General features: G+C 48.7%; 1 protein-coding gene across 9 annotated transcripts in view; it reads left to right on the forward strand.

Moving 5' to 3' along the window:
- Window positions 1-22,001, forward strand: part of PHACTR1 (phosphatase and actin regulator 1) — a 553,099-nt gene that overhangs the window by 472,264 nt on the left and 58,834 nt on the right. For all 9 annotated transcript variants that reach the window (XM_059399448.1, XM_059399449.1, XM_059399454.1 and 6 more), the window contains one exon: window positions 12,079-12,400. In XM_059399448.1, coding sequence (XP_059255431.1) covers window positions 12,079-12,400 — 322 coding nt within the window. The remainder of the gene's footprint in view (window positions 1-12,078; window positions 12,401-22,001) is intronic.

A 22,001-nucleotide genomic window follows, 5' to 3' on the forward strand; every position in this document is an offset into this window, starting at 1 on the left:
TTTGTTGTTCCTCCCTGGCTCTCTCACTGTGTGTCCGCATTCCTCATCTTCCTCTCCAATCCCACAAAATCATCTACTTCCCCCCCATCCTTACTTTCTACTCTGAAAATGCAAGAAAACTGGTAACTGAACCACAGTGACCTTGGACCTCATCTCTGCCTTCAAATGGAAAACATGAACTATAACCCAGAAGTTTCAGAAAGAGGTTCAGGGTTCATAGCCCTCCAGGTAGCTGATACCTTGAAGGAATGGGAAATATACCAGAATACTCTTTCTCCCTAATTTTCTGTATTGTTCCAGTCTTGATTTCCTTTTCTTAAAATGCAGAAATTCTTTCTTAGTGCATGGGAGGACCCCTTTTAAGATCATTTTTAGAGGGCGCTCTCTGCTCTCACCTCTGTGACCAGCATAAAGATGACAACAAAACACATTTTTATGGCACTTGTTAGGTTGGAGATGGAATTCACTTGGCACTTTTTTTTTTTTGCATGGTAAAAACATTAAATTTACCTTCTTAACAGATGATGAGTGAGCAATTCAGGAACGTTGACTAGATTCACGTTGTTTGTTGTGCAAGAGAGTTCCAGAACCTTTTCATCTTGCAAAAATGAAGCTCTGTACCTATTAAATGACTCCCCTTTTCCTTCTCCGCCCCCTTTGCCCCTGAAAACCACCACTTTACACTTCTTGTTTCTAGGATTTGAGGCCTCTCAGATAAGTGGGATGGTACAGTGTTTGTCTTTTTATCAGAGGCTTACTTCACTTTGCATCATGCCCTCAAGGTCCATCGGTGCCATAGCTGTGATTGGACTTCCTTCCTTCATAAGGCTGGGTGGCACTCCTGTTTTGAGGGCCCACCCCGTGCAAGGCCCACCACCAGCCTTGATATAATTTATAAGCAGTGTTCCCCCATCAGCTATAGGGCTGGTAGGCAATTAGAAGCTACAGAAAATGGTTCATATGAAGACGTATAAAATGGTTCTCAAGAAATACAAACAGCAGGAGACCACATCTTTTTTTTTTTTAAGATTTTATTTATTTATTTGGCAGAGATCACAAGTAGGCAGAGAGGCAGGCGGGGTGGGGGGGGGCAGGCTCTCTGCTGAGCAGAGAGCCCGATGCGGGGCTTGATTCCAGGACCCTGAGGTCATGACCTGAGCCGAAAGCAGAGGCTTAACCCACTGAGCCACCCAGGCGCCCCCCAAATCCTTTTGCAAATTCAGAAGAAGCATCCTAAAGGAGGAGGGATGTCAAACTTAAAGAAGAATCCCATTTTGAAGGTCACAGAGGGGAAAGGAGTTGTAATATGGGAGGCAGAGTTCATGGAGGTACCTGACATGAGTCACAGTATGTTCAGGAACTAGCCAACAGCCCAGCTTGGCAGAGGGGCAGGATTCGTGGGGAGAGGTCATCAAAGGTCAGGCCAGCCGTGGGTTGAAGGGGAACTGTCGAGAGCCTCGAATGCCACAGTGAAGGATTTAACTTTAGAGGAGGAGTGAGTACGTTTTGTGGACCTTTAGCAACAGTGGCTTAATTTCCACCCAGCTTGTCTCCTTGATGCTCTTGCGGATTTGAGGGACAGCGATGTTGGGGGCTGGATGCACGCTAGAAATATAAAGGAAATGGGGGCGTGGCCATTGTCAACCAGAAATTGCAAAGGACACCAAGCTGCTGGCCCTTGGTTCTTCTCTTGGACGTTGTGTCAGAGTCCTGGGGGCAGTTTCCTGAGAGTGGGGATGGTGTCATCCCTGGTCCCTGCTGTGTCCTCAGCTAGCACAGAGCAGCCCCAGAACAGGAGGGCTTGTGAGCGCAAGACCACCACCCCCACCCCCCCAGCAGAGGCATTGAAGGAGGAGCTCGGTAATCACTGCCCAGGTGTTTGCAGCAGGATACTTGCGCTCGGGTTCGGAGTTGTGCTGGAAATGAAATCAGATCCTCATGCTCTGGAGAGCTTGAAGGAGCTGATACCCAGAGGGAAACCCCCCTCCCTTATTAGAGTAACAGAACATGACCGTCATGCATCAGTCATACTTGTGGTGCAGACCGGGGTGTTGGAGAGCGTGCTGGGAAGGTCAAGAGAAAATGGCGATGCCCTTGGAGTCCGCCAGGTGCCGGCAGTTGGACCACCCGCCGCCATCCCCGTAAATGTAAGAGCTAGGAGCGCGTCCTCCAACACCGAAGAAGGGTCGTGCATCAGGTAGATGCAAGACTGGAGATGAATTATAGCCATCCTTTTTCCCCCTTTGTGATATCTAAGGATCCGGCTTGAATTTACTCATTTCACCCTCAATGTTCTACCTCTTCATAGCTCCATAAGGTCTATGTCACATTTCGCTTCTTTAAAGATATTATTTATTTGACAGAGACAGAGACGGAGCATGAGCTGGGGGAGGGGCAGAGGCAGAGGGAGAAGCAAACTCCCGCTGAGCAGGGAGCCCGATGATGCAGGAATCGATCCTGGGACCCCCTGGGGTCATGACCTGAGCCAAAGGCAGATGCTTAACCACCTGAGCCACCTTGGTGCCCCAATGTAGTATTTCATTTCATATCACCTAAATTAACTACTTTCAGACAGCCTCCATCTGTCCCTTGGTCCAGTGGTCCGAGAGCAGACGAGTATGTTCATTCTTCCCTCCCTGACTCCGTGACACTGCCCGGACTCTCCCAGCCTTCCCACGGATAGTCGCAGCCGTCCTCCCGCTGGTCACCGTTGGGTCCAAGCTTCTTGCGGCTGTCCATCTCTAGAATCTTCTCCCCATCCTTTGTGTTTGTCTTGCAGAAGCCCTAGGATCCGCAGTTCAGTTATCCGTCTGTTGAACGCTGCTCCCCTCCCCCGGTCTCCCTGGGGGCAGTCACGCTCATCCTCCTCATTTCGAAGTTAAACCACATAATGTGCTTCTGTGCCGATGATTTATCATCTCCAACAAAACGCTGATCTTAACGGGCGTTTGTTGTCAGGATATGGGGACACCTAGAGTTGTGACTCCTGAAGAGCACTTTCCTACTATGAATAATGTGTAATTTTACTTCCAAAAAAAAAAAATTTAACTGCATGCCCCACAAAGATGACAGGTGACCCAGTGGTGTCCCCACCCGCTGTCCAGCATCCCTGTCCCCGTAAGGCATATCCCTCTCTCCTTGTTGTCATCTGCCCAGATAGTCTTTGGAAGGGGGTAATTTTAAAACAAAACTTTTCGTTGTGGAAAGTGACTCAGAAACAAAGTTAGGTGCTGCTGACATGTGTGCTCTCAGTTTGTAGGATTCTGGAAGGTCTCAGGACGTGTTTGTCCCAGACATCAGGTGGTCATCGATTTCCACGTGCCGGCCTGGCTTGAGGGGAAGAAAGCCAGCTTAGGGCATGGAACGCAAGTCACTTCTTTGTTACTCGTTTCCATCTGAACTGTCCCTCTTACCACAAGGGGTCGATCGACCCATTTGGCCTTTTCCAGGCATCAGACCAGCAAACTGAGAATCCCCGGGATGGTCTGAAGGAATTGACAGAACTCATGCGAGCGCCTGTGTTTGCAGCCAGGGGGAATCTGGTTCCGGGCTTTGGCGGCTCTGGACTATTGTTTAAGTTCTAAGTACGCCTCCTAGAGGTTCCTTACGTTCTCGGGTGGCGTGCCAGCGTCTGTAAAAGGAGATCAGAGATGCTAACCCACCGAAACGAGGTGGCAAATGGCTGAGAAGCTGTTGCAGCACCTCTGCTCATTAAGACACTAAGTGCTGTTTTCACTGACAAGTGCTCAGATTACAAATGGGCTTCGACAGCGGGTGCTAATGCAGAAAGGTAGAGGGAGGAGAGAGGCTAAGGGGTGTGCGCCTTAGCCCAGACTTCTGTTAGGGACTGCAGGCTTACAGCGCAGGAATGGACTAGAGAAGTAATCTGGAGTTTTCCATCCCTTGTCTGAAGTCATAAGCCAGAGCTGTGTCATGTTTGGGTTTTATGGCTCTGTGACACTCACAGTTTGAGTTTATTTTCCTTGTTCTCTGGAACGGGCTGTTTCTGCTTTTGCCACTCCATCAATATGAGACAGTTTTATGAATATACTGCATCTCGATCCGTCTGGCTGCGGAGGGACTCATGCATTTCACAAGCAGAGAGCTTTGTGGCTCCCCCACTCCCAGGACTAGCCATGGTCATCATTATAGATGCAAGAGGTAGAGCGTGTCCTCCAACAATCCATAAATACCTCGCATCCCATAGACACAAGGCTATTTTATTCAGTGGGGTGCTGTCGAGTCAAAGGAGATGTTTTTGAATCCCTGGATTTTTAGGGGTTAAAGAGTCTGAATCCCCAGAACAGATTCACTGGCTTTCCCAAGCCATGAAACAGCAGAGAATCTAGGTTCTGTCATTCCCAGTCCTTGGTTCTTTTCCACTAGCCCTCCATGCTGATGCACACTTTAGAAGAATGCCCCAAAATATGGGTGGCTTCATCTTTTTCTCTTCCAGCAGCACTTTGCTGCAAGCAAGGAAGGCTGCTGAGACCGTCCTTGGGAAGTTGTCTTTCCCGTTATTGCATTCGCTTTCAGCCAGTTTTTCACCTCCTTACCTAGAACCACCGCAGACTAAACCACCGGCACTCCCATCCGCTGTCTTGGCTTCTCGCGTCCCTCCCCAGACAGGAAGCATCAGGCTAGCGACGCGCACAGGGGCCGCAAGAGTCCCGGGAGTAACCGGCCAGAGGGATGTCATGCTGAGCCGATTGCAAAACGTGTCCACGTCCTCTTGTCTGACCCTCACGACAGCCTGTGGCAGAGGCTGAAAATTTATTAATTTTTCAGATGCGTGAAGACTCCAATTGTTGAAGTTCTTTTGCACATCAAGGAATCAAGAGCTAAACTGGCGGGATTTTGTACTCGGGCCCTCCACTGACCTGTTTGGGGACTTCATAAATTTATAAAAAGGTGCCCTTTGGGAGAATGAGTCACAGAAGTCTGCCCCTTCCTCTGGGGTGACTCAGGACCCTGCCAGGACAGACCAGACACTGGATTTCAGCCCACTGGTCCCCATGGAGAAGCTGTGTAGATATTAATCCATTTAATTCTCATAACAGACCTGTAAAGTGGGTTATCCTCTCTTTCTACAGATGAGCAAACTGAGGCTCAGGAAGGTTAATGTCGTAGGCCAAGTAATAGAGCTTCTTGGTCTCAGAACTGGGATTAAACCCCAGCTTTTGTGAGATCTAACCTAGTGGTGATTTCACAGGCGTCATCCTGCAACAGAGGCCCCCCACAGGCCCTGTTCAGTCCTCAGAGAGCAAGCACTGGAGCTGAATCTCCTCCAGAAGGCCCTGGGCACTGGTCATTTTGCACGAGGGAGCGGCCTCTTCACCAAGGAGTGGCCCTGGGAGGATAGCTTCTCAGAGTCGATGGTGCAGGGCTCCCTGGGGTCTTGGTCAAGAGGCACATTCTCTTTCAGAAGGCCTGGGCTGGGGTGCCTGGGTGGCTCAGTGGTTTAAAGCCTCTGCCAGGGTCCTTGGATCGAGCCCCGCATTGGGCTCTCTGCTTAGCGGGGAGCCTGCTTCCCTCTCTCTCTGCCTGCCTCTCTGTCTATTTGTGATCCCTGTCTGTCAAATAAATAAATAAAATCTTTAAAAAAAAAAAAAAAAAAAAAGCCTTGCCTGGCCCCTGGGATTCTGCATTTCTGACACACTCCCAAGAGGCTCTGGGGCAGCTGGTCCTGGACCACACTTGGATTATTAGAGCCTTAGGGGAGGAGAAAGTGGTCATTAAGTCCTGCCTCTTCCCATGGCTCTGAAGACGTGATGAGAAAGAAATCAGCAGCTGCTTACGAAGCATATACTGTGTGCAGGGCCCAGCTCCTTGTTAGCGAACAGGAGGAGAACAGCTGCACCCAGTGCCGTAAAGTTAAAGGATCACTTACACCTACTGTGGATAAAAACCGGGAACAAGTCAAGAGAAATGAAATGGATTAGATCAACTGTATATGTGATGCTGTTGACAAAGGGAAGTACAGGGCCGGTGAGAGCCCAGTGGTGGCCCCTTCACCTTGGGGAGGATGGACGGGCTTCCTAAGGAAGTCATTCCCATGGTGATGACAATGACCGTAACCAGAAATACAGCTGCCGTCCATTTATAACGGAGTGCCAGGCACAATGCCACACAGTGTGTGTACTTTATCTTACGTGGTCTGTGTGCTAGGTCTGTACGTGTTCATTCATCCCCATTTCACAGATTGGAAAACAGAATCAAAGAGATCAGGCAGTTGCTGTTGCTAACGGAGGTGCATGAGTGTGTGATTTCAGGGTTCCTGTTCTGTGTTTAGCAGGACAGACTCTGGTAATGATCTTGTGCCACTTAACCCGGTAATGACGTGAGGCACTTTCTCAGCGTGGTCTCCACCAAGGGCACAGTGATCTGGGAGCTTCTCTATGAAACAAGATCCCGGACCCTGTCGTAAGCCTCCTGAATCTAAATTTCTCAGGTGGAGGATCAGGACTTTGCCTCTCCCAGACCTCCTCGATGACGCTGGTTGGTGAGAACTTAGCACCTTGGAGAGAAATGGTCGGGACCTGCCGTCCATTCCCAATCCATTCACCTCCATCTGTCGTCCTTGTTACAAAAATGTCCGTGCCTCGTTAAGTGGAAATGACTATTGGGTGTATGTTTCCTTGTTTGCTTAATACATGCATACAGCACGCATAGGACATGGGAAAATCAGCAAGAAGGAAACAAGAGGGCTCTAATGCACGGAATCAAGTCATCAGGAAAAGCTAAACATCTGATTAAGTATTTATTACTTGAGACAAAATTGTGAAAAAAGGCTCTTTAGGCAAACTTGTCTGAAATGTCCTTAAAGTATTCTAAGGCAAATAAAACAGAAAAAAGAAATTCACCCACAAGGATAGAAGAAATCTTTTCATGCACAAAGTGTGCATCCATAAGTGATTTTTATAAATATAAAATTAAATCGGAAATGCCATTAGACAAATTGGTTTTAAGACAAGTCCCTTAATTGCAGATGTTAGATTTAGGCAAAGGTAGTCATTAGGTGAATAGATCTTAGATGGTGTAGCTTTGTAAATTGGTTTCCTGCAAATTAGTGTTTTAGTTTTTATATGTGGGGGGCATAGAAATAGAACTTGGAGACCGTGCCGCTGACCACTCAGGGCGGATGTGGGCTCAGGGGCTGGGTGGAACCAAGGCATCGTATCTTCTCCTTGGGCGCTATACTCCAAGCAGGTTGGCACCCCCAGGTTGCCCCCGATTCTTTCCTCTTACCCCTGAGTATGGTGAGCACCTGGAAAGCATATAAAATCCAAATGCCTGGCCCCAAGACTCTCCTTCAGTAGGTCAGAGGTGAAGGCCAGGAATACAAACTTCTAGCAAGCATCGGGGGGCTGTCGCGGGTTGTTCAAGAACTCTCTTAAGAATTAGTGCTTTTGCCGCTGCCTTCGGCTCGGGTCATGATCTCAGAGTCCTGGGATCGAGCCCCGCATCGGGCTCTCTGCTCGGCGGGGGGCCTGCTTCCTCCTCTCTCTCTGCCTGCCTCTCTGCCTGCTTGTGATCTCTGTCTGTCGAATAAATAAATAAAATCTTAAAAAAAAAAAAAAAGAATTAGTGCTTTTGGGAGGGTGCCTGGATGGCTCAGTGGGTTAAAGCTTCTGCCTTCGGCTCAGGTCATGACGCCAGGGTCCTGGGATCGAGCCCCAGATCAGGCTCTTTGCTTGGCGAGGAGCCTGCTTCCCCCTCTCTCTCTGCCTGCCTCTCTGCCTACTTGTGATCTTTTTTATATCAAATAAATAAATCTTTAAAAAAAAAATTAGCGCTCTTGGGACACCTGGGTGGTTCAGTCAGGTGAGCATCTGACTCCTGATTTCAGCACAGGTCTTAATCTCAGAGTCGTGAGTTCAGTCCTGCATCATTGGGCTCTGTGCTAGATGAGGCATCTACTTAAAGAAAAAGGAATTAGCGCTCTTTTTTGTTTTGTTTTCAGAGAACAGGACAAGAGTAAGAGGTTGAGTGGTTTTCAGACATCACTTTTAAAAGACGCAAATGTGGGACCCCTGAGTGGTTCAGTCGTTAAGCTTCTGCCTTCAGCTCAGGTCATGGTCCCAGGATCCTGGGATCGAGCCCCGAGTCAGGCTCCCTACTTAGCTGGGAAGCCTGCTTCTTTCTTCCCCCAGCTTGTGTTCCCTTTCTTGCTGTCTCTCTCTCTCTCTCTCTCTCTCTGTCAAATAAATAAATAAAATCTTTAAAAAAGAGAAAAAAGACATAAAGCTGGCATCCGCCCACCATCCTGCATAGAATCCCTGGGGAGGGGGCTCTCTGCATCAGCCTGAGGCTAACACACCTCTGGGCTTTGCTGTGCTCCACTCTGTGCACCCTGTAGGGAGGGCAGAAGCGGGCGTAGGAGGGGCCACCCAAATGCAGCTGGCCTTGACCAGGAGCAGGAAAGGCTCCAAGGGGGAGTCGGTCTTTAGTTGTGCTTTGAAGGGTGAATGCAATTCTGATTATCGGGAAGGGAGGGTGTTGAAGGGGGCCAGTGTGACAAAGGCCATGAGAAAGGAGCGTGGTTGCTGGGAAACCCAGTGAGGAAGCCGTCTGCCCAGAGTGGCCAGGGAGATGCAGGGTGGAGGCACCTGCCGGTGCTGGGAGGGGCTAGATGGCCCGCAGCCCTGCCGGGCAGGGAGTGCTTGGGGGACCTCCAGCGTGACGTGTGCTGGGGGAAGATGTCTGGTACAGGGCGCAGATGGATTAGAAGGGTGGACCGTGTTACCCACCCTACAAGAGGAAATGAGGTCCCAGACTGGTACTCAAGGGGGCAGAGAACACAGAAGTTTGCAAAGGACAAAGATAAAGTGACAAACTCGGAATGGCAGACGGGGTAGAGCGGGCTCCACATCTGTTATGATCAATCACTTGGTATTAAGATATCATAAAGATATAAAAATAGACACTGAGCGTTACTAAAGATCTGGGCTGCCTAGACTCCCCTCCTTTGTCTACCATGTTGGAGAAAGGCAGGGATTACAGAGCTAATTCGCGGAAAGCCAATAATTCCACCTTTTAACCTTTTCCCCAATTTCCTTCCTTTTTACCAAATCTACTGAGCTTAAAGGCTATTTTAAGTAATTCTTCAATTCCTACTCCTATTTAATTGATGACCATATACAGTGAAACAACCAGAAAAGAAACACGGGCAGAAAAAGAGAAAGGGGTCCTCTAGGACCCCAATATCTTTTTTCTCAAGCAATGAAAGTAACCATGTCCATTAATGTGGTCATTACCTCCTTGCCTGTTTCAGTAGAATTTCTAGTGTCCTCTTGGCCATTTTCCTAGCAAAGAAACCAAGTACACTTTGCTGCAGAAGTGGTGGCAGGAAGCATGGTGGCTGAGTGTGTGCAGGAAGGTGTAGCTTAGCAAGATGGTAGAACCCAAGGTCCTCACTGTTCCTTCCGAGGGTTCCATGCTGCCCTCTTGGCTCTGTTTCCTTCTGTCCAAGCGACTGAGCGCCTACCTTCCTTAGATAGAACACAAAGGAAGGAATAATGGGTAAACGTTCCTGGATAGAAACCCTTAACATGTCCAGACACATTGCATTTGCTAGGGTTGTGCAAAGCCTTCCAAGGGCCAAGGGAGTGGACCCTTCAGTAGCAGGAAGTGGACATAGGAGGTGGGTTTCTGCCCCTTGGTCACTTTCAAGAGAGCACCATTGGTCATGCACTTGAACATGGTTAGATTACCTTGGGTCCTGTGCATGGGGGATGGTGACACATGGGATGATTGTAGAGGGACGTGGTTGACACTGGTTGGCGTTCTGGCATTGGTGGGCAAGCCGATCAGGCCCCCTGGAATGATTGGGCTTCCATGTTTGTCTGCTGTAGGAGCCATAATTCAGTGTCCACACACCCCCAGCTGCGTAGTCCTAAAGTTGTTTTTCATTTTATGCTCATGTGCCTTAGAGAGGTAGGAGAGCATCTATTTCTGGGGGAAGGTGCGAATTCATCCTACCACAGAGTGTTGGAACATCAGCTCGTTCTCTAAACATGTGAGCCCCTCGCTGTGGGAGCGGGACACCATACAGGACGCTAAGAAGAGAGTGACACGCAATTTGAGGTCCTGGTTCTCCAGCAGAGGGCAGACAGCTGTGCAACCAGGAGGTGCCATTCGGTCCTCAGAGCCCAGGGGCATCGCATCATCCGCAAAAGTGAGATGATACTATGTCTACATGCCAGGGTCGCTGTGAGGATCGAAGTGAAAAGCATTTAGCATCTGGCACGGGGTTAGGGGCGGCTAGAGTGCTGTCCGCCATCACTGTTGCCCCCACTGCTGTGGGCACTGACCCACCTCACACCCACAGGAGGCCCACTGGGTGCGGAATGGAAGGAGCAATGTGAGAATCCAGGAGGGCTTCTCGGAGGAGGTCATTTTTGAGTTGCATCTTGAGGGGAGAGGAGGAATGGGCCCGGAAGACAAAACAGAGAGGAATACTCCAAACGGAGGAGGGAAGGCGGCAGAGGCCCAGGGCTGTGGGAACGGCAGGTAGTTTGGGGAACACGGAAGTTCTGTGGGAAGGAGAGGCCTCGCCCGCGCACCTCTCAGGTTTCTCTCTGAGGCAGGAACAGCGTTCTGCTGAGGGAGGGGAGCCTTGAGGAGACCAGGGAAGACCACGGCAGCCCATGCGGAGAGTGTGAGGGACAACGGCCACCCCGTGGGACTTAGGGGAGGGCCGAGACTGAATTGGGGGGGGGGGTAGAAAATAAGGAAAATGCACAGGAGAAAAGCAGTGAGTGTCAGAGGAGACTCTGATCTAAGGCTTTTCAGGTAGGCTAGCAGGAGGTCAGGAGGTAAAGTGTGGCCATAGAGAGCTAACCAGCACGCGGACCTTGGATGGTGTGTCAGGAAGATGGGGTTTATTTCTAGGCCATCAGTGGGGTTTAAACGAAGGTGGGACAGCAGATTGGTGCCCTTGGGACGTCACTTTGGTAGAACTGAGGAGAAATGAAACTGGAGAAGGCCACACTTGAAGCAGCCAGATGGATGGAGAGAAGTCTAAGTCCTCAAGGAGCAGGACACAGAACCTGTGGTCCTCCCCATGTGGACACCAGGTGTGAAGGGGAGAGCACTCGGACGCGGCCGTCCAGCCTTCCCCAGCCCTGCCGTGACCCCTCCTGGCCGAGCTTCTCCCAGGCCAGCCTGCAGCCCACAGGACTGAACCCTGCCCCCCACCGGTGCTAGATCATTTTCCAGGAATTTGCAAGGTTGTCCCAAAGATGGCCCGAGGACTGCTCTGTCCTGCAGCTCCCCTGAGTTTGAGCATCTCTGGGAAGCTTCAGAGCCAGTGTCCTGAGACCTAGGGGTGCTGAGTGCGTGGAGGTCACACCAGGGCCTAGGAGTACTTGTTGGAGCCTTTCTACAGTTTGAACAACCCAACTGTGGCTGCCACGTGAGTGGGCCAACCAGTCCCGCCACCGAGCTCAGATCTCACGGAGGTCCTGTGTGGACAGGGGGAGATGAGCGACACAGCACACAGACACAGAAGCCTTGCCTCCACGTGGGGCATCCAAGTCCGCTGTGTGACTGCGAGTCCTCATAATGCATCACGCTCAGGTGACTGGGGAGGGCATTAAGGCTAGCACCAGGGACGTCACTTGTGGAGGTTCACTCTGTTTATGGATCTGAAGTAGAACTGGCTTCTAGTCCCGTGCCTGTTAGAGTGTGCCAGCGGAGACGATATTTTCACAGGACAGTGACAAAGCTGTAGACATCATAGTGTACCCTAGAACAGGTCTCTTTGAAGTTCGATGGGCTTCCATGAACAGAAGGATGTGCTGTGTTCGTTCCCCGGTGAGCCTTACTTAGCCTGACAGCTATGTGACAGATATCGCTAATGCCTGCCTGGGTCCCTAAGGCCCGCTTTCAGCAGGAGATAAGAGTCCCTGTGTGCTCATTGTGTAGCACCTACCCCACTGGTGTCTTCAGCTGGTGCATTTCGTCTCTGGGCCCATGCCCGCGCCCACAGTCCCAGGGTGGGCGCCCATGCAATGGTCCAGGCTTCTGCCCGTGCCCCCAAACTCATGGCTGCCTCTCGCCCTCCTTTTGCTGCAGATCCTGGCGCCCCTGTGAAATTGCCTTGTCTGCCAGTGAAACTGTCACCGCCGCTACCTCCAAAGAAAGTCATGATCTGCATGCCTGTCGGGGGGCCAGATCTCTCCCTGGCATCCTATGCCGCCCAGAAGAGTGGCCAGCAGAGTGGGGCCCAGCACCACCACACGGTTCTGCCATCCCAGATCCAACACCAGCTGCAGTACGGCAGTCTCGGCCCGCACCTCCCCTCCACCACCGGCTCCCTCCCCATGCACCCCTCCGGCTGCAGGATGATTGAGGAGCTGAACAAAACGCTGGCCATGACCATGCAGAGGCTGGAAAGGTACTTGGTGGGGGAGGGGAGGGGCCTTGTCTGGGGGGCGTGGTTAGGGGATCTGACGGTGACTCAGGGATGCAAAGACCAGGCAGGGTAAGGGCTCGTCCTCGCTAGGGGAAAAGTTCAAAAGTAAAATCAGACCAAACACTGAATGTCAAGGAAAGTGTGGAAGAAGAAAAAAGTCGTGTTGCCTATTGCCAAACTATAGAACAATCACATGTATCAAAAAGAAAAAGTAACATATAGTATACATGCGTGTACTATATAAATAGCATAATATGTATAAATGTACTAATATGTGTGAATATATTAATATATTTAATATAGATTTTAATTATAAATATTTGCTATAAATTAAGTACTTGATATAAATATATTAATATATATATTTACACGTAAGTATATCTAAATACATAAATTTATGTAAAGAATAACGTCTGTTATATATATAACATATAGGCTTCTATAAGTCTTAATGTTTTTTGAAAGCTTATACATGTAATTATTAATAGTGGTTACCCCCCAGGTGAGGAGATGGAAGAGAAATTCTTTTATATTTCATACCTTTCTGTACTGCTTTTTTACTTCGTGTGTATTGTTTTTATGACACAAAAAGACAGGGGCTCCTGGGAGGTTCAGTGGGTCAAGTGTCCAACTCTTAATCTCGTCTCAAGTCACACTCTCAGGGCCGTGAGTTGGAGCCCCAGATAGGGCTCTGCGCTCAGCGGGAGTCAGCTTGAGATTCTCTCCCTCCCCCTCGGGCTCCCCCTTCCCCTGCTCAGGCCTGTGCTCTCTCTCTCAAAGAAAGGAAAAAGGCAATTTGAATGTAAATAAGAAAAGAGGAGAGTCGGCAGGAGGGTGGTGGAAAAGCAGTGTGACAGGAGAAGTGGAAGGCATGCTCCTGTTCTTGCTGATAAGGACTCGGAGGGCTGAAGCCTGATTACTGGCCATCAGTGTGTAGCCACACCTGACACAGCCCCTTCTTCAGCCAGAATCCCCTCCAGTAGCCCTGCCGGGAGATCTGGAAAGAGAACCCGAAGGACCCGGTCTGAAATGTTCGTACCTCTGCATGTATGCAAATACCACCCCACTCCTCCCGGATTTCCCAGTGTGATTCCAAGGCATGTTGCTTGCCCTAATTGCCTAGCATAACAAGAAGTGGTGCAATCCGCCCACCGTGCAAGATGTGTCTGAGCTTGGGACCCCGAGTGCCTGTCCCGGAGTAATGACAGCTGCTAGCTGGGTCCTGCCAGTGGGAAAGTTGCAGTCTGGCGGGGAGCCTGCTGGGCACCAGGCAGAGAGCCAGAGGCAGGATGGACACGGTCAGGAGCTTTCTGTGATCGTTTCCCAACTCTCCGCCAACTTAAAGCCCAACTCTGTGTTTGGGCTTTAAGTGATTCCAAGGGAAGTAGCTGTTGCTAGGATTCTGACTTGATCATGCGTTAATATCCACCCTTGCTGGAAAAAGCTTTCTTTGGCCCCTTGGCATCCTTCTTAACTACTGTTACCGTTGATAAAGAAAGTAGTCATTTTAAATGTGGATGGTACTTTATAGTCTTTGATATATCTTCATTATCATCTTAATCCTCACGTGACCTAGGGAGACTGAGTAAGTAGAAAAACTAAGGAAGGCAAAGTCAGTTCCCCAATGCCAGCTTCGCGAGAGGGCTCTGCAGATGGCTGGTTGCCCACCTGTAACCCTATCGGTACAGAAACTGAGGCCAAGTGTTTAGATGCTTTTATAGTGATTTGACAGTATGATTTTATGTCTGTTGAATCTGATAATAAAAAGGGCTTCATTTTTTAGGTTTTTTACATTTTACAAAAGCATCAGTTTGTGATAGATTGAAAATTAAAATAGATAAATACACTGACCAGCCAGCCAACAAAATGGGTCCTTCCTCAGAGACGCTTTGAAAAGCACCGTCCTAGGTAGTAAGTCAAGGGATCATGTCCTCAGGCCTGGGGCTTCCTCCTGAAGACAGCTCACAGTCCGCCTGATTCCCATTCTCCATACCCGCAGTCTGCCTAGTAAGTCTTTGTATCTCCCAGGAGCTTTAATCAATTGAAAAAGATCCTCGAGGGAGCGTGGTCGTTGCTAAATGTGTTTCTACTAAAATAAGCCATTTTAAAAGGTTCAGTGGGAAGCCCTAACCAACAGGGGACACACCATTCTTCAGTTCAGGAATTTCTGTGTATATTTGTAGAATATTTCAGCCGCGTGTCGACCAGAGGGTAAGTTTGCTGGACCTAAACCAGGTCGGGTTCTTTACTGAAATGAATCAGAGAGAACAGATGAGATTATGGGAAGAGGGTCCAGGAAGGGGAAGAGCCTGCTGTTGGCAGCTGGGCCAAGGCCATCCCCTGTGCTTCTTGTCACCCTTGGGCTCTCACTCCCTCCTGTCTCCCTCCCTCCCACCTTAGGTCAAGGACAGGGTTGTTCTGATAGACCAGCCAGAACGTAGGGAGTTAACATGGACATCACTCGAACAAGATCACCCTCCAGAGAGAGAGAGAGAGGTCTCTTCTTCCCAAACAAATAAAGATGGAGAGATTTTTTTCTGAGCGTCCCCAGGACTTCCAGGAGTCCTGGACAGATCTGAAGCAATGGGGGTGTCACAGGCCACCTCTCACCAGCGCGGGCTCTGCCCCTGTCTTTCTGTCTTTGGTGACGCTACCTTCTTTCAGCTGCCTCCAAATGCTCCCTGTTGCCTGTCAACATGATTTCATTCTTGGTCTCACCAAGCTTAACACAGAAAAAAGAATCCTTTCTCTCTTCTGGCAATTTCCAGTGTCCCCCCAGAAAACACGGCAAGTGGGAAGAAACATTCCCGAGTGCTTAGGTGAGCCAGCCACGAAGCCCCTGAGGTCTAATGGAATGTCACCTGCCGGCCTTGGTGCATTCCTGCGGTCGGCTCCTGATGAAACACTGTTAAGTCCCGTGAAAACCAGAAGAATTAAGGAGCATTAATGCCGGGCTTTGGGCCATAAATCTGAACAAATAGACGTGTTATGGAAGGGGCCATAGACAGTATCCAGGCAAGCAGCCCGCTGCCTGTTGCATCCTTCCTCACCATTAGCCTTCCTCTCCTTGCACCAGCAGGAGCCTCCCAAGGCCCCCAGAGAGACCACCCCCTTGTCAGGAAGGTCTGATCATCACCGGGTTTCTTCTAGTAAGTTACAAGTTTTACTTCTCCTAACTCAGAGCCCTCCCGTTCTATTTCTAGTCTTCCTTTCCTGTGAAAAGTTTCCATATCGTCAAAGGTCTCTACTGGTGGCTTTATTAAGGGCTTCTCTCTCTCTCCTACACTAAATAATCCCAAGTTCTTCATAATAACCATTTATCGAGATGGTCTGTAGACCCATTACTATCTTGCTCACGTTCTCCCAAGGACACTCCATCTGTTCTGATCTGTGTGAACAAGTTCTTTTTTTTTTTTTTAATTTAAGTTTTACTTAGTTAACATACCAGGCAATGTTGGTTTCGGGAGTAGAATTCAGTGATTCATGACTAGGTACAACACCCAGTGCTCATCACAACGAGTGCCTTCCTTACTGCCCATCCCCCACCCCTTCCCTCCATCAACCCCTGTTTGTTCTCCATCATTCAGAGTCTCCTATGGTTTGTTTTCCTCTCTTCTTCCCCTCCCCTTTCCCATATGTTCCTCTGTTTTCTTAAACTGTTTTCTTAAATAAACTTCACGCATAACTGAGATCATAAGGTATTTGTCTTTCTCTGACTTCACTCAGCCACCGTAATACCCTCTAGCTCCATCCATGTTGTTGCAAATAGCAAGGTGGCCTCTTTGATGGCCGAGTAATAATACACTCCACCTCTTCTTTATCCCCTCATTAGTCGGTAGACATTTGGGTCCTCGCCACAGTTCGGCTGTTGCTGATAATGATACTATAGACAGGAGTAATTTCTTAATCACTGCTCTAACCTGGGCTTCCTCCATGACTCAACAATGCGACATGTTCCATCATAACACGTTACATGTTACTGACATGGTCACGTACAGCGTTGGCTCACCACTTGTGGGAGAGGGGTGCAGGAGGAGGGAGCTAGAGATGAAGCTGAAGCAAACTTGAAGAGTGCCATATGGATCCAAAGTCGCAGGACAGCCCCCGGCAGGACAGCCACCTGGAGGGGACCCCCGCATCACGGGGGTGATGTCAGCCAAAGGCACCACTTCTTTTTGCCTTCGATTCCTCGTCTGTAAACCAGGGGGAATGACCCCGCCACCAGCCTCATTAGGGTTGTTTGCGAAGAACAAGTGTCTTCTTTTGTCCAAATCCATCATCTTATCGCATGGCACGCAGTGAAAATGTCCAAGAAACCATGGTGAATGTTCCACCAGATTACATAAAAATCCACCCCCGTGCCCCTGAAAGTACGTTACAAATAGGTTCGATTCGTCTTAGCGAAGATTTTGTTTGTATCCGTTTCCTGAAATGATATGGTCTTCATTTGTTTCCTTCCCTGATGATTCATGTCTTTTTTTTTTATAAACATGTATTTTTATCCCCAGGGGTACAGGTCCATGAATCGCCAGGTCCACACACCCCACAGCACTCACCAAAGCACATACCCTCCCCAATGTCCATAATCCCACCCCCTTCTCCCAACCCCCCTCCCCCCAGCAACCCTCAGTTTGTTTTGTGAGATTAAGAGTCACTTATGGTTTGTCTCCCTCCCAATCCCATCTTGTTTCATTTATTTTTCTCCTACCCCCTTAACCCTCCATGTTTCATCACCACTTCCTCATATCAGGGAGATCATATGATAGTTGTCTTTCTCTGCTTGACTTATTTCGCTAAGCATGATACGCTCTAGTTCCATCCATGTTGTCGCAAATGGCAAGATTTCATTTCTTTTGATGGCTGCATAGTATTCCATTGTGTATATATACCACATCTTCTTGATCCATTCATCTGTTGATGGACATCTAGGTTCTTTCCATAGTTTGGCTATTGTGGACATTGCTGCTATAAACATTCGGGTGCACGTGCTCCTTTGGATCACTACGTTTGTATCTTTAGGGTAAATACCCAGTAGTGCAATTGCTGGGTCATAGGGCAGTTCTATTTTCAACATTTTGAGGAACCTCCATGCTGTTTTCCAGAGTGGTTGCACCAGCTTGCATTCCCACCAACAGTGTAGGAGGGTTCCCCTTTCTCCGCATCCTCGCCAGCATCTGTCAGCATCTGCTGATTTTAGCCATTCTGACTGGTGTGAGGTGATCTCTCATTTCATGTCTTTTTTGAAAGTGACATTTTCTCATTTCAGGTATCATGCCATTTCTAATATCTGCAGTAAGCTCTGTGATCTAATTGACATAAATCTTGGGATTCAAACTTAAAATCCTAATCAGCCACTAATTTTCTTTCTCATCTTAGTTCATCCATTCCCTGTGCTGCGGCTTCCCTGTTGGTAAAAGGTAGATGGGATCTGTGTCCCTGTTGACCCTGAAGGAATTTGGGGAAGATTTTTGAGGGAATACACTTTAAAGGAGTCCCTCTTAGTTAAGGAAAAGGGAAATTCATCCCTCTGGTCCCTCAGGCTGGAAATCTTGCGGTCGCCCTTGGTACCCTTCTTTTTCTGGCACCTCATGTCTGAGGGGTTGGCAAATCCTGTTAGGTCTCCACGGAGAATGTGTCTCAGTGATGAGCCACTTCCCACCCAGTGGCCTGACCCCATCGTCCCTGCTGCCTGGTCTCCTGCCTCCACTCTTGCCCTTTAATCAGACAGACAACATGTAACAAAAATCAGGTCTTTTTTTTTTTTTTAAAGTTTATTTTATTTTATTTTTTTTAGATTTTATTTATTTGACAGAGAGAAATCACAAGTAGACAGACAGGCAGAGAGAGAGAGAGAGAGAGAGCAGAGAGCCCGATGCGGGACTCGATCCCAGGACCCTGAGATCATGACCTGAGCCGAAGGCAGCGGCTTAACCCACTGAGCCACCCAGGCACCCCAAAAATCAGGTCTTGACAACCTTAGTCTGCTAGGACCGCCACAGCACAGTACCACAGACTGGGCAGCCTAAACAGCAGGAATTTATGTTCTCACAGAGCTCTGGACGCTCGAAGTCCAAGATCTGACTGTCAGCAGGAATGGTTTCCTCTGAGGCCTCTCTCCTTGGCTTGTAGACACTTCTCCCTGGGTCCTCTCGTGGTCTTCCCTCTGTGTGTGTCTGTGTCCTAATCTCCTGCTCTTAAAAAATCACCATTTAGTTAGAACCCCACCCCAACGACCTCCTCTTGCTCAGTCGCTCCTTTAAAGACACTGTCAGGGGCGCGTGGGTGGCTCAGCCTGTTAAGCGGTTGCCTTCGGTTCAGGTCATGATCCCAGGGTCCTGGGATCAAGTCCCGCATCAGACTCCCTGCCCAGTGAGGAACCTGCTTCTCCCTCTCCCACTCTTGTGTTCCCTCTCTCGCTGTCTCTCTCTCTGTGTCAAATAAATAAATTCTTTTTTAAAAACAAAAATAAAAAAATAAAGACCCTGTCTCCAGAGGCTGTCCCATTGCGAGGTACTGGGATTAGGAATCAAACACATGAGTTTTGAGGGGGACGCGATAACCCATAATCATGTCTGTGCCCAGAATGCTTCTTTGGCCTTCCAGCCCGCTTACGAGTGAAAAGCAAAGAAGGCCAGCATGGCACGGACCCCTGTCATCTCCCTGACTGGTTCTCCGCGCTGCCCACCCTCGCGCACCACAAAGGCCTCTCGCTGTTCTCGCCGCCTGGGACATGCCGGGTGCCCTCGGACAAAGGGCCTTTGTGCTGACTGTTCCCTCGCTCTAGACTGTTCTTCCCTCACACACACTCAGGCCTCCCTCCCTCACCTCCCTGGGGTCTGTCCTCGGCTGTCACCTCCTCAGGGAGACCCTCCCTGATCTCCCTACTCAACATTAGAACCCTTCTCCCAACACAGCGTGTTCTCCAGCCCCCACCCCTTTATTCTTTTTTGGAGCTTTTTCCCCATCTAACAGCCCATATTGTTGGCTTTTCATTTGGCTTATTGCTCTTCTCACCTAATAGAACATACCGTCCACAGAGGTGAGAACTGTTTGGTTCAGGCTTGTATGCTGAGCACTTAGAATGGGGCTTGGCTTACAGTCACGATAGATGCTTGATAAATGTCGGAGTGAATAAACCACCGTGTGAATGAGTGAACGAACGAACAAATGAATGAATGTAGAGTCCTGGGTAGCCGCTGTGCTTGGGTTCTTAGTCTACTCCCTGCCGAAAATGTTTAGAGTGAACCTGACTGATGGCCTTTGTCCCTGTTGAACTTTGTGTTCTCGCAACACACGCGTTGTATAAATTTTAATGATGGCGGCAAAACCGGGTCTTTAACCCTTTGTGTTTTTCTCATGATCCCGACATGTCGAACGCTCCCTGTCTGCAATGCACTCTCCTCTCCTCTGCCACGCACTCCGTCTTCGTTTGCAGAGTAAAATTCGACTTGTTTTTCAAGAAACACCATGTCCTCCGTGACCGCTTCTCAGATCCCCAGGGGAAGGTCTGCCTCCTTCTGGGCTGTGTCTGTCTGGCCCCATGTTGCGTGTATGTATATTTTCTCTCAGATGGGGGCGGGGACCAGCCTTGTCTTCCCCTGCAACATCCTCATTCCATCCTGGGTGGGACCTGCCATGTAGCAAATACTCAGTAAACATTTATTAAACGAATGCTATTAAGTTCTTCTGAGCATCAAATAGAAAGGTATTTTTTTTTTAAAGATCTTATTTATTTGAGAGAGAATGAATGAGAGAGAGAGAGAAAGCATGAGAAGTGCGAGGGTCAGGGGAGAAGCAGACTCCCTGCTGAGCAGAGAGCCCGACGTGGGACTCGATCCCGGGACTCCAGGATCATGACCTGAGCCGAAGGCAGAGGCTTTACCCCACTGAGCCACCCAGGCGCCCCTAGAAAGGTATTTCAATCTAACATTTAATATTTCCTTAGAAATTCCCTTAACTGTAGAATCAAGCTTTAGTCGTGGGTACACTCCCCAGCCGGTTGTTGAGCTGTGTGAATTCTGTTTTTATAGATACTAGAAAAAAGGAAAAATGTCTTCCTTTAAAGTTGCACATCGATCTTTGCTTATCACACTGAGTAATAGCAGACTTGAGTTTAAGATCCTGTAATGTTGATGATGAACTCTACCCCCTGAAGTTCGTTGTACCTTCATTTAATTCTCTGACACCATATTCGTTGTAGACGATGAAATGGGGAAAGTGACCATCCTTGGCTCTCCTAGCAAACTAGGGAGGTGTAGGGTTTCATAGTGGATCATGCAGCTGTCTCCAGTATCCTCCAGCTAAGACTAAAAGTTAACTTCCAGAATTTTAGGAATTTACAGAGATCTGAAAAATAAGCACAAGTAGGTGAAAGGTGGGGGAGGGGGGCATCCTGACTAGCGTATTAGCATGGAAGGAGTAATTGAAATCTCTGCATTGGAACTAAAAAAGCAAAAAAATCCACATTTTGTTCCCATTATTCCTCATGTATATCAATAATTGATATGTATAATTGATATATCAATATATTGATATATAATTGATATTTTAATTGATATATGTAACATATTATTAGCCCCAGAGGTACAGGTCTGTGAATCGCCAGGTTTACACACTTCACAGCACTCACCATAGCACATGCCCTCCCCAATGCCCATAGTCTGACCACCCAATAATTAATGTTCTTTTTTTTTTTAAGATTTTATTTATTTATTTGACAGAGAGAGATCACAAGTAGACAGAGAGGCAGGCAGAGAGAGAGAGAGAGGGAAGCAGGCTCCCTGCTGAGCAGAGAGCCCGATGCGGGACTCGATCCCAGGACCCTGAGATCATGACCCGAGCCGAAGGCAGCGACTTAACCCACTGAGCCACCCAGGCGCCCCCAATAATTGATGTTCTTAATACCATTTTATTTTTCTCTGCGTGACCAAAACCAAATCCAGAAGTGTGAGTGCAGGAAAATGGGTACGCACCCCACATCCCCATGTGTGTCTGTCTGCGTGACCATTTTATTTTTCACCCACTGAGTTTTGGTTTAGGAAATTTTAAGCAGACATTGAGCTCTACGGAGGATACATTTGCTTACTACACATGGGTCTCAAAGTGGACAGATAAATGTCCTGATAAATTCACTTTTCCTCTACCTTTTCCTACCCCTGAGTCCCTCAACAGCTAGAACAGGAAAGTTCTGACACTTAAAAAGGAAGGTACCTGTGTTTCCTTAGCATCTGTAAGATCAGTCAGCAGTTTTTTAGTGAGTGCCTTTCCTGGACCAGGCTGTGTGCTGGACCCTGGGGATACAGCAGTGAACCAGGTTTGGAGGGCTCCTGCCCCAGGGATGCAGACTCTGCCGGCAGCATACACCGGGGGAGTCAGGGCGGGAGGATGGCATACAGTAGGGGGTCAGCTAGGTAGGTGGGATTCAGGGTGGGCTTCTCTGGAGAGCTGCATCTCAGCTGAAATCCAAAAGATGAGGATGATCAGATGAAGAGGGAGAAGAGAAATGAGCAAACATTCTAGGCAGATTCGAGGAAGGAGTGATAGACTGTCTCCAAGTGGTTGGTGAGATTTTTATGAAAAGGCA

The sequence above is a fragment of the Mustela nigripes genome, chromosome 5 (genome assembly GCF_022355385.1).
Source record: "Mustela nigripes isolate SB6536 chromosome 5, MUSNIG.SB6536, whole genome shotgun sequence".
Taxonomy (NCBI): Eukaryota; Metazoa; Chordata; class Mammalia; order Carnivora; family Mustelidae; genus Mustela; species Mustela nigripes.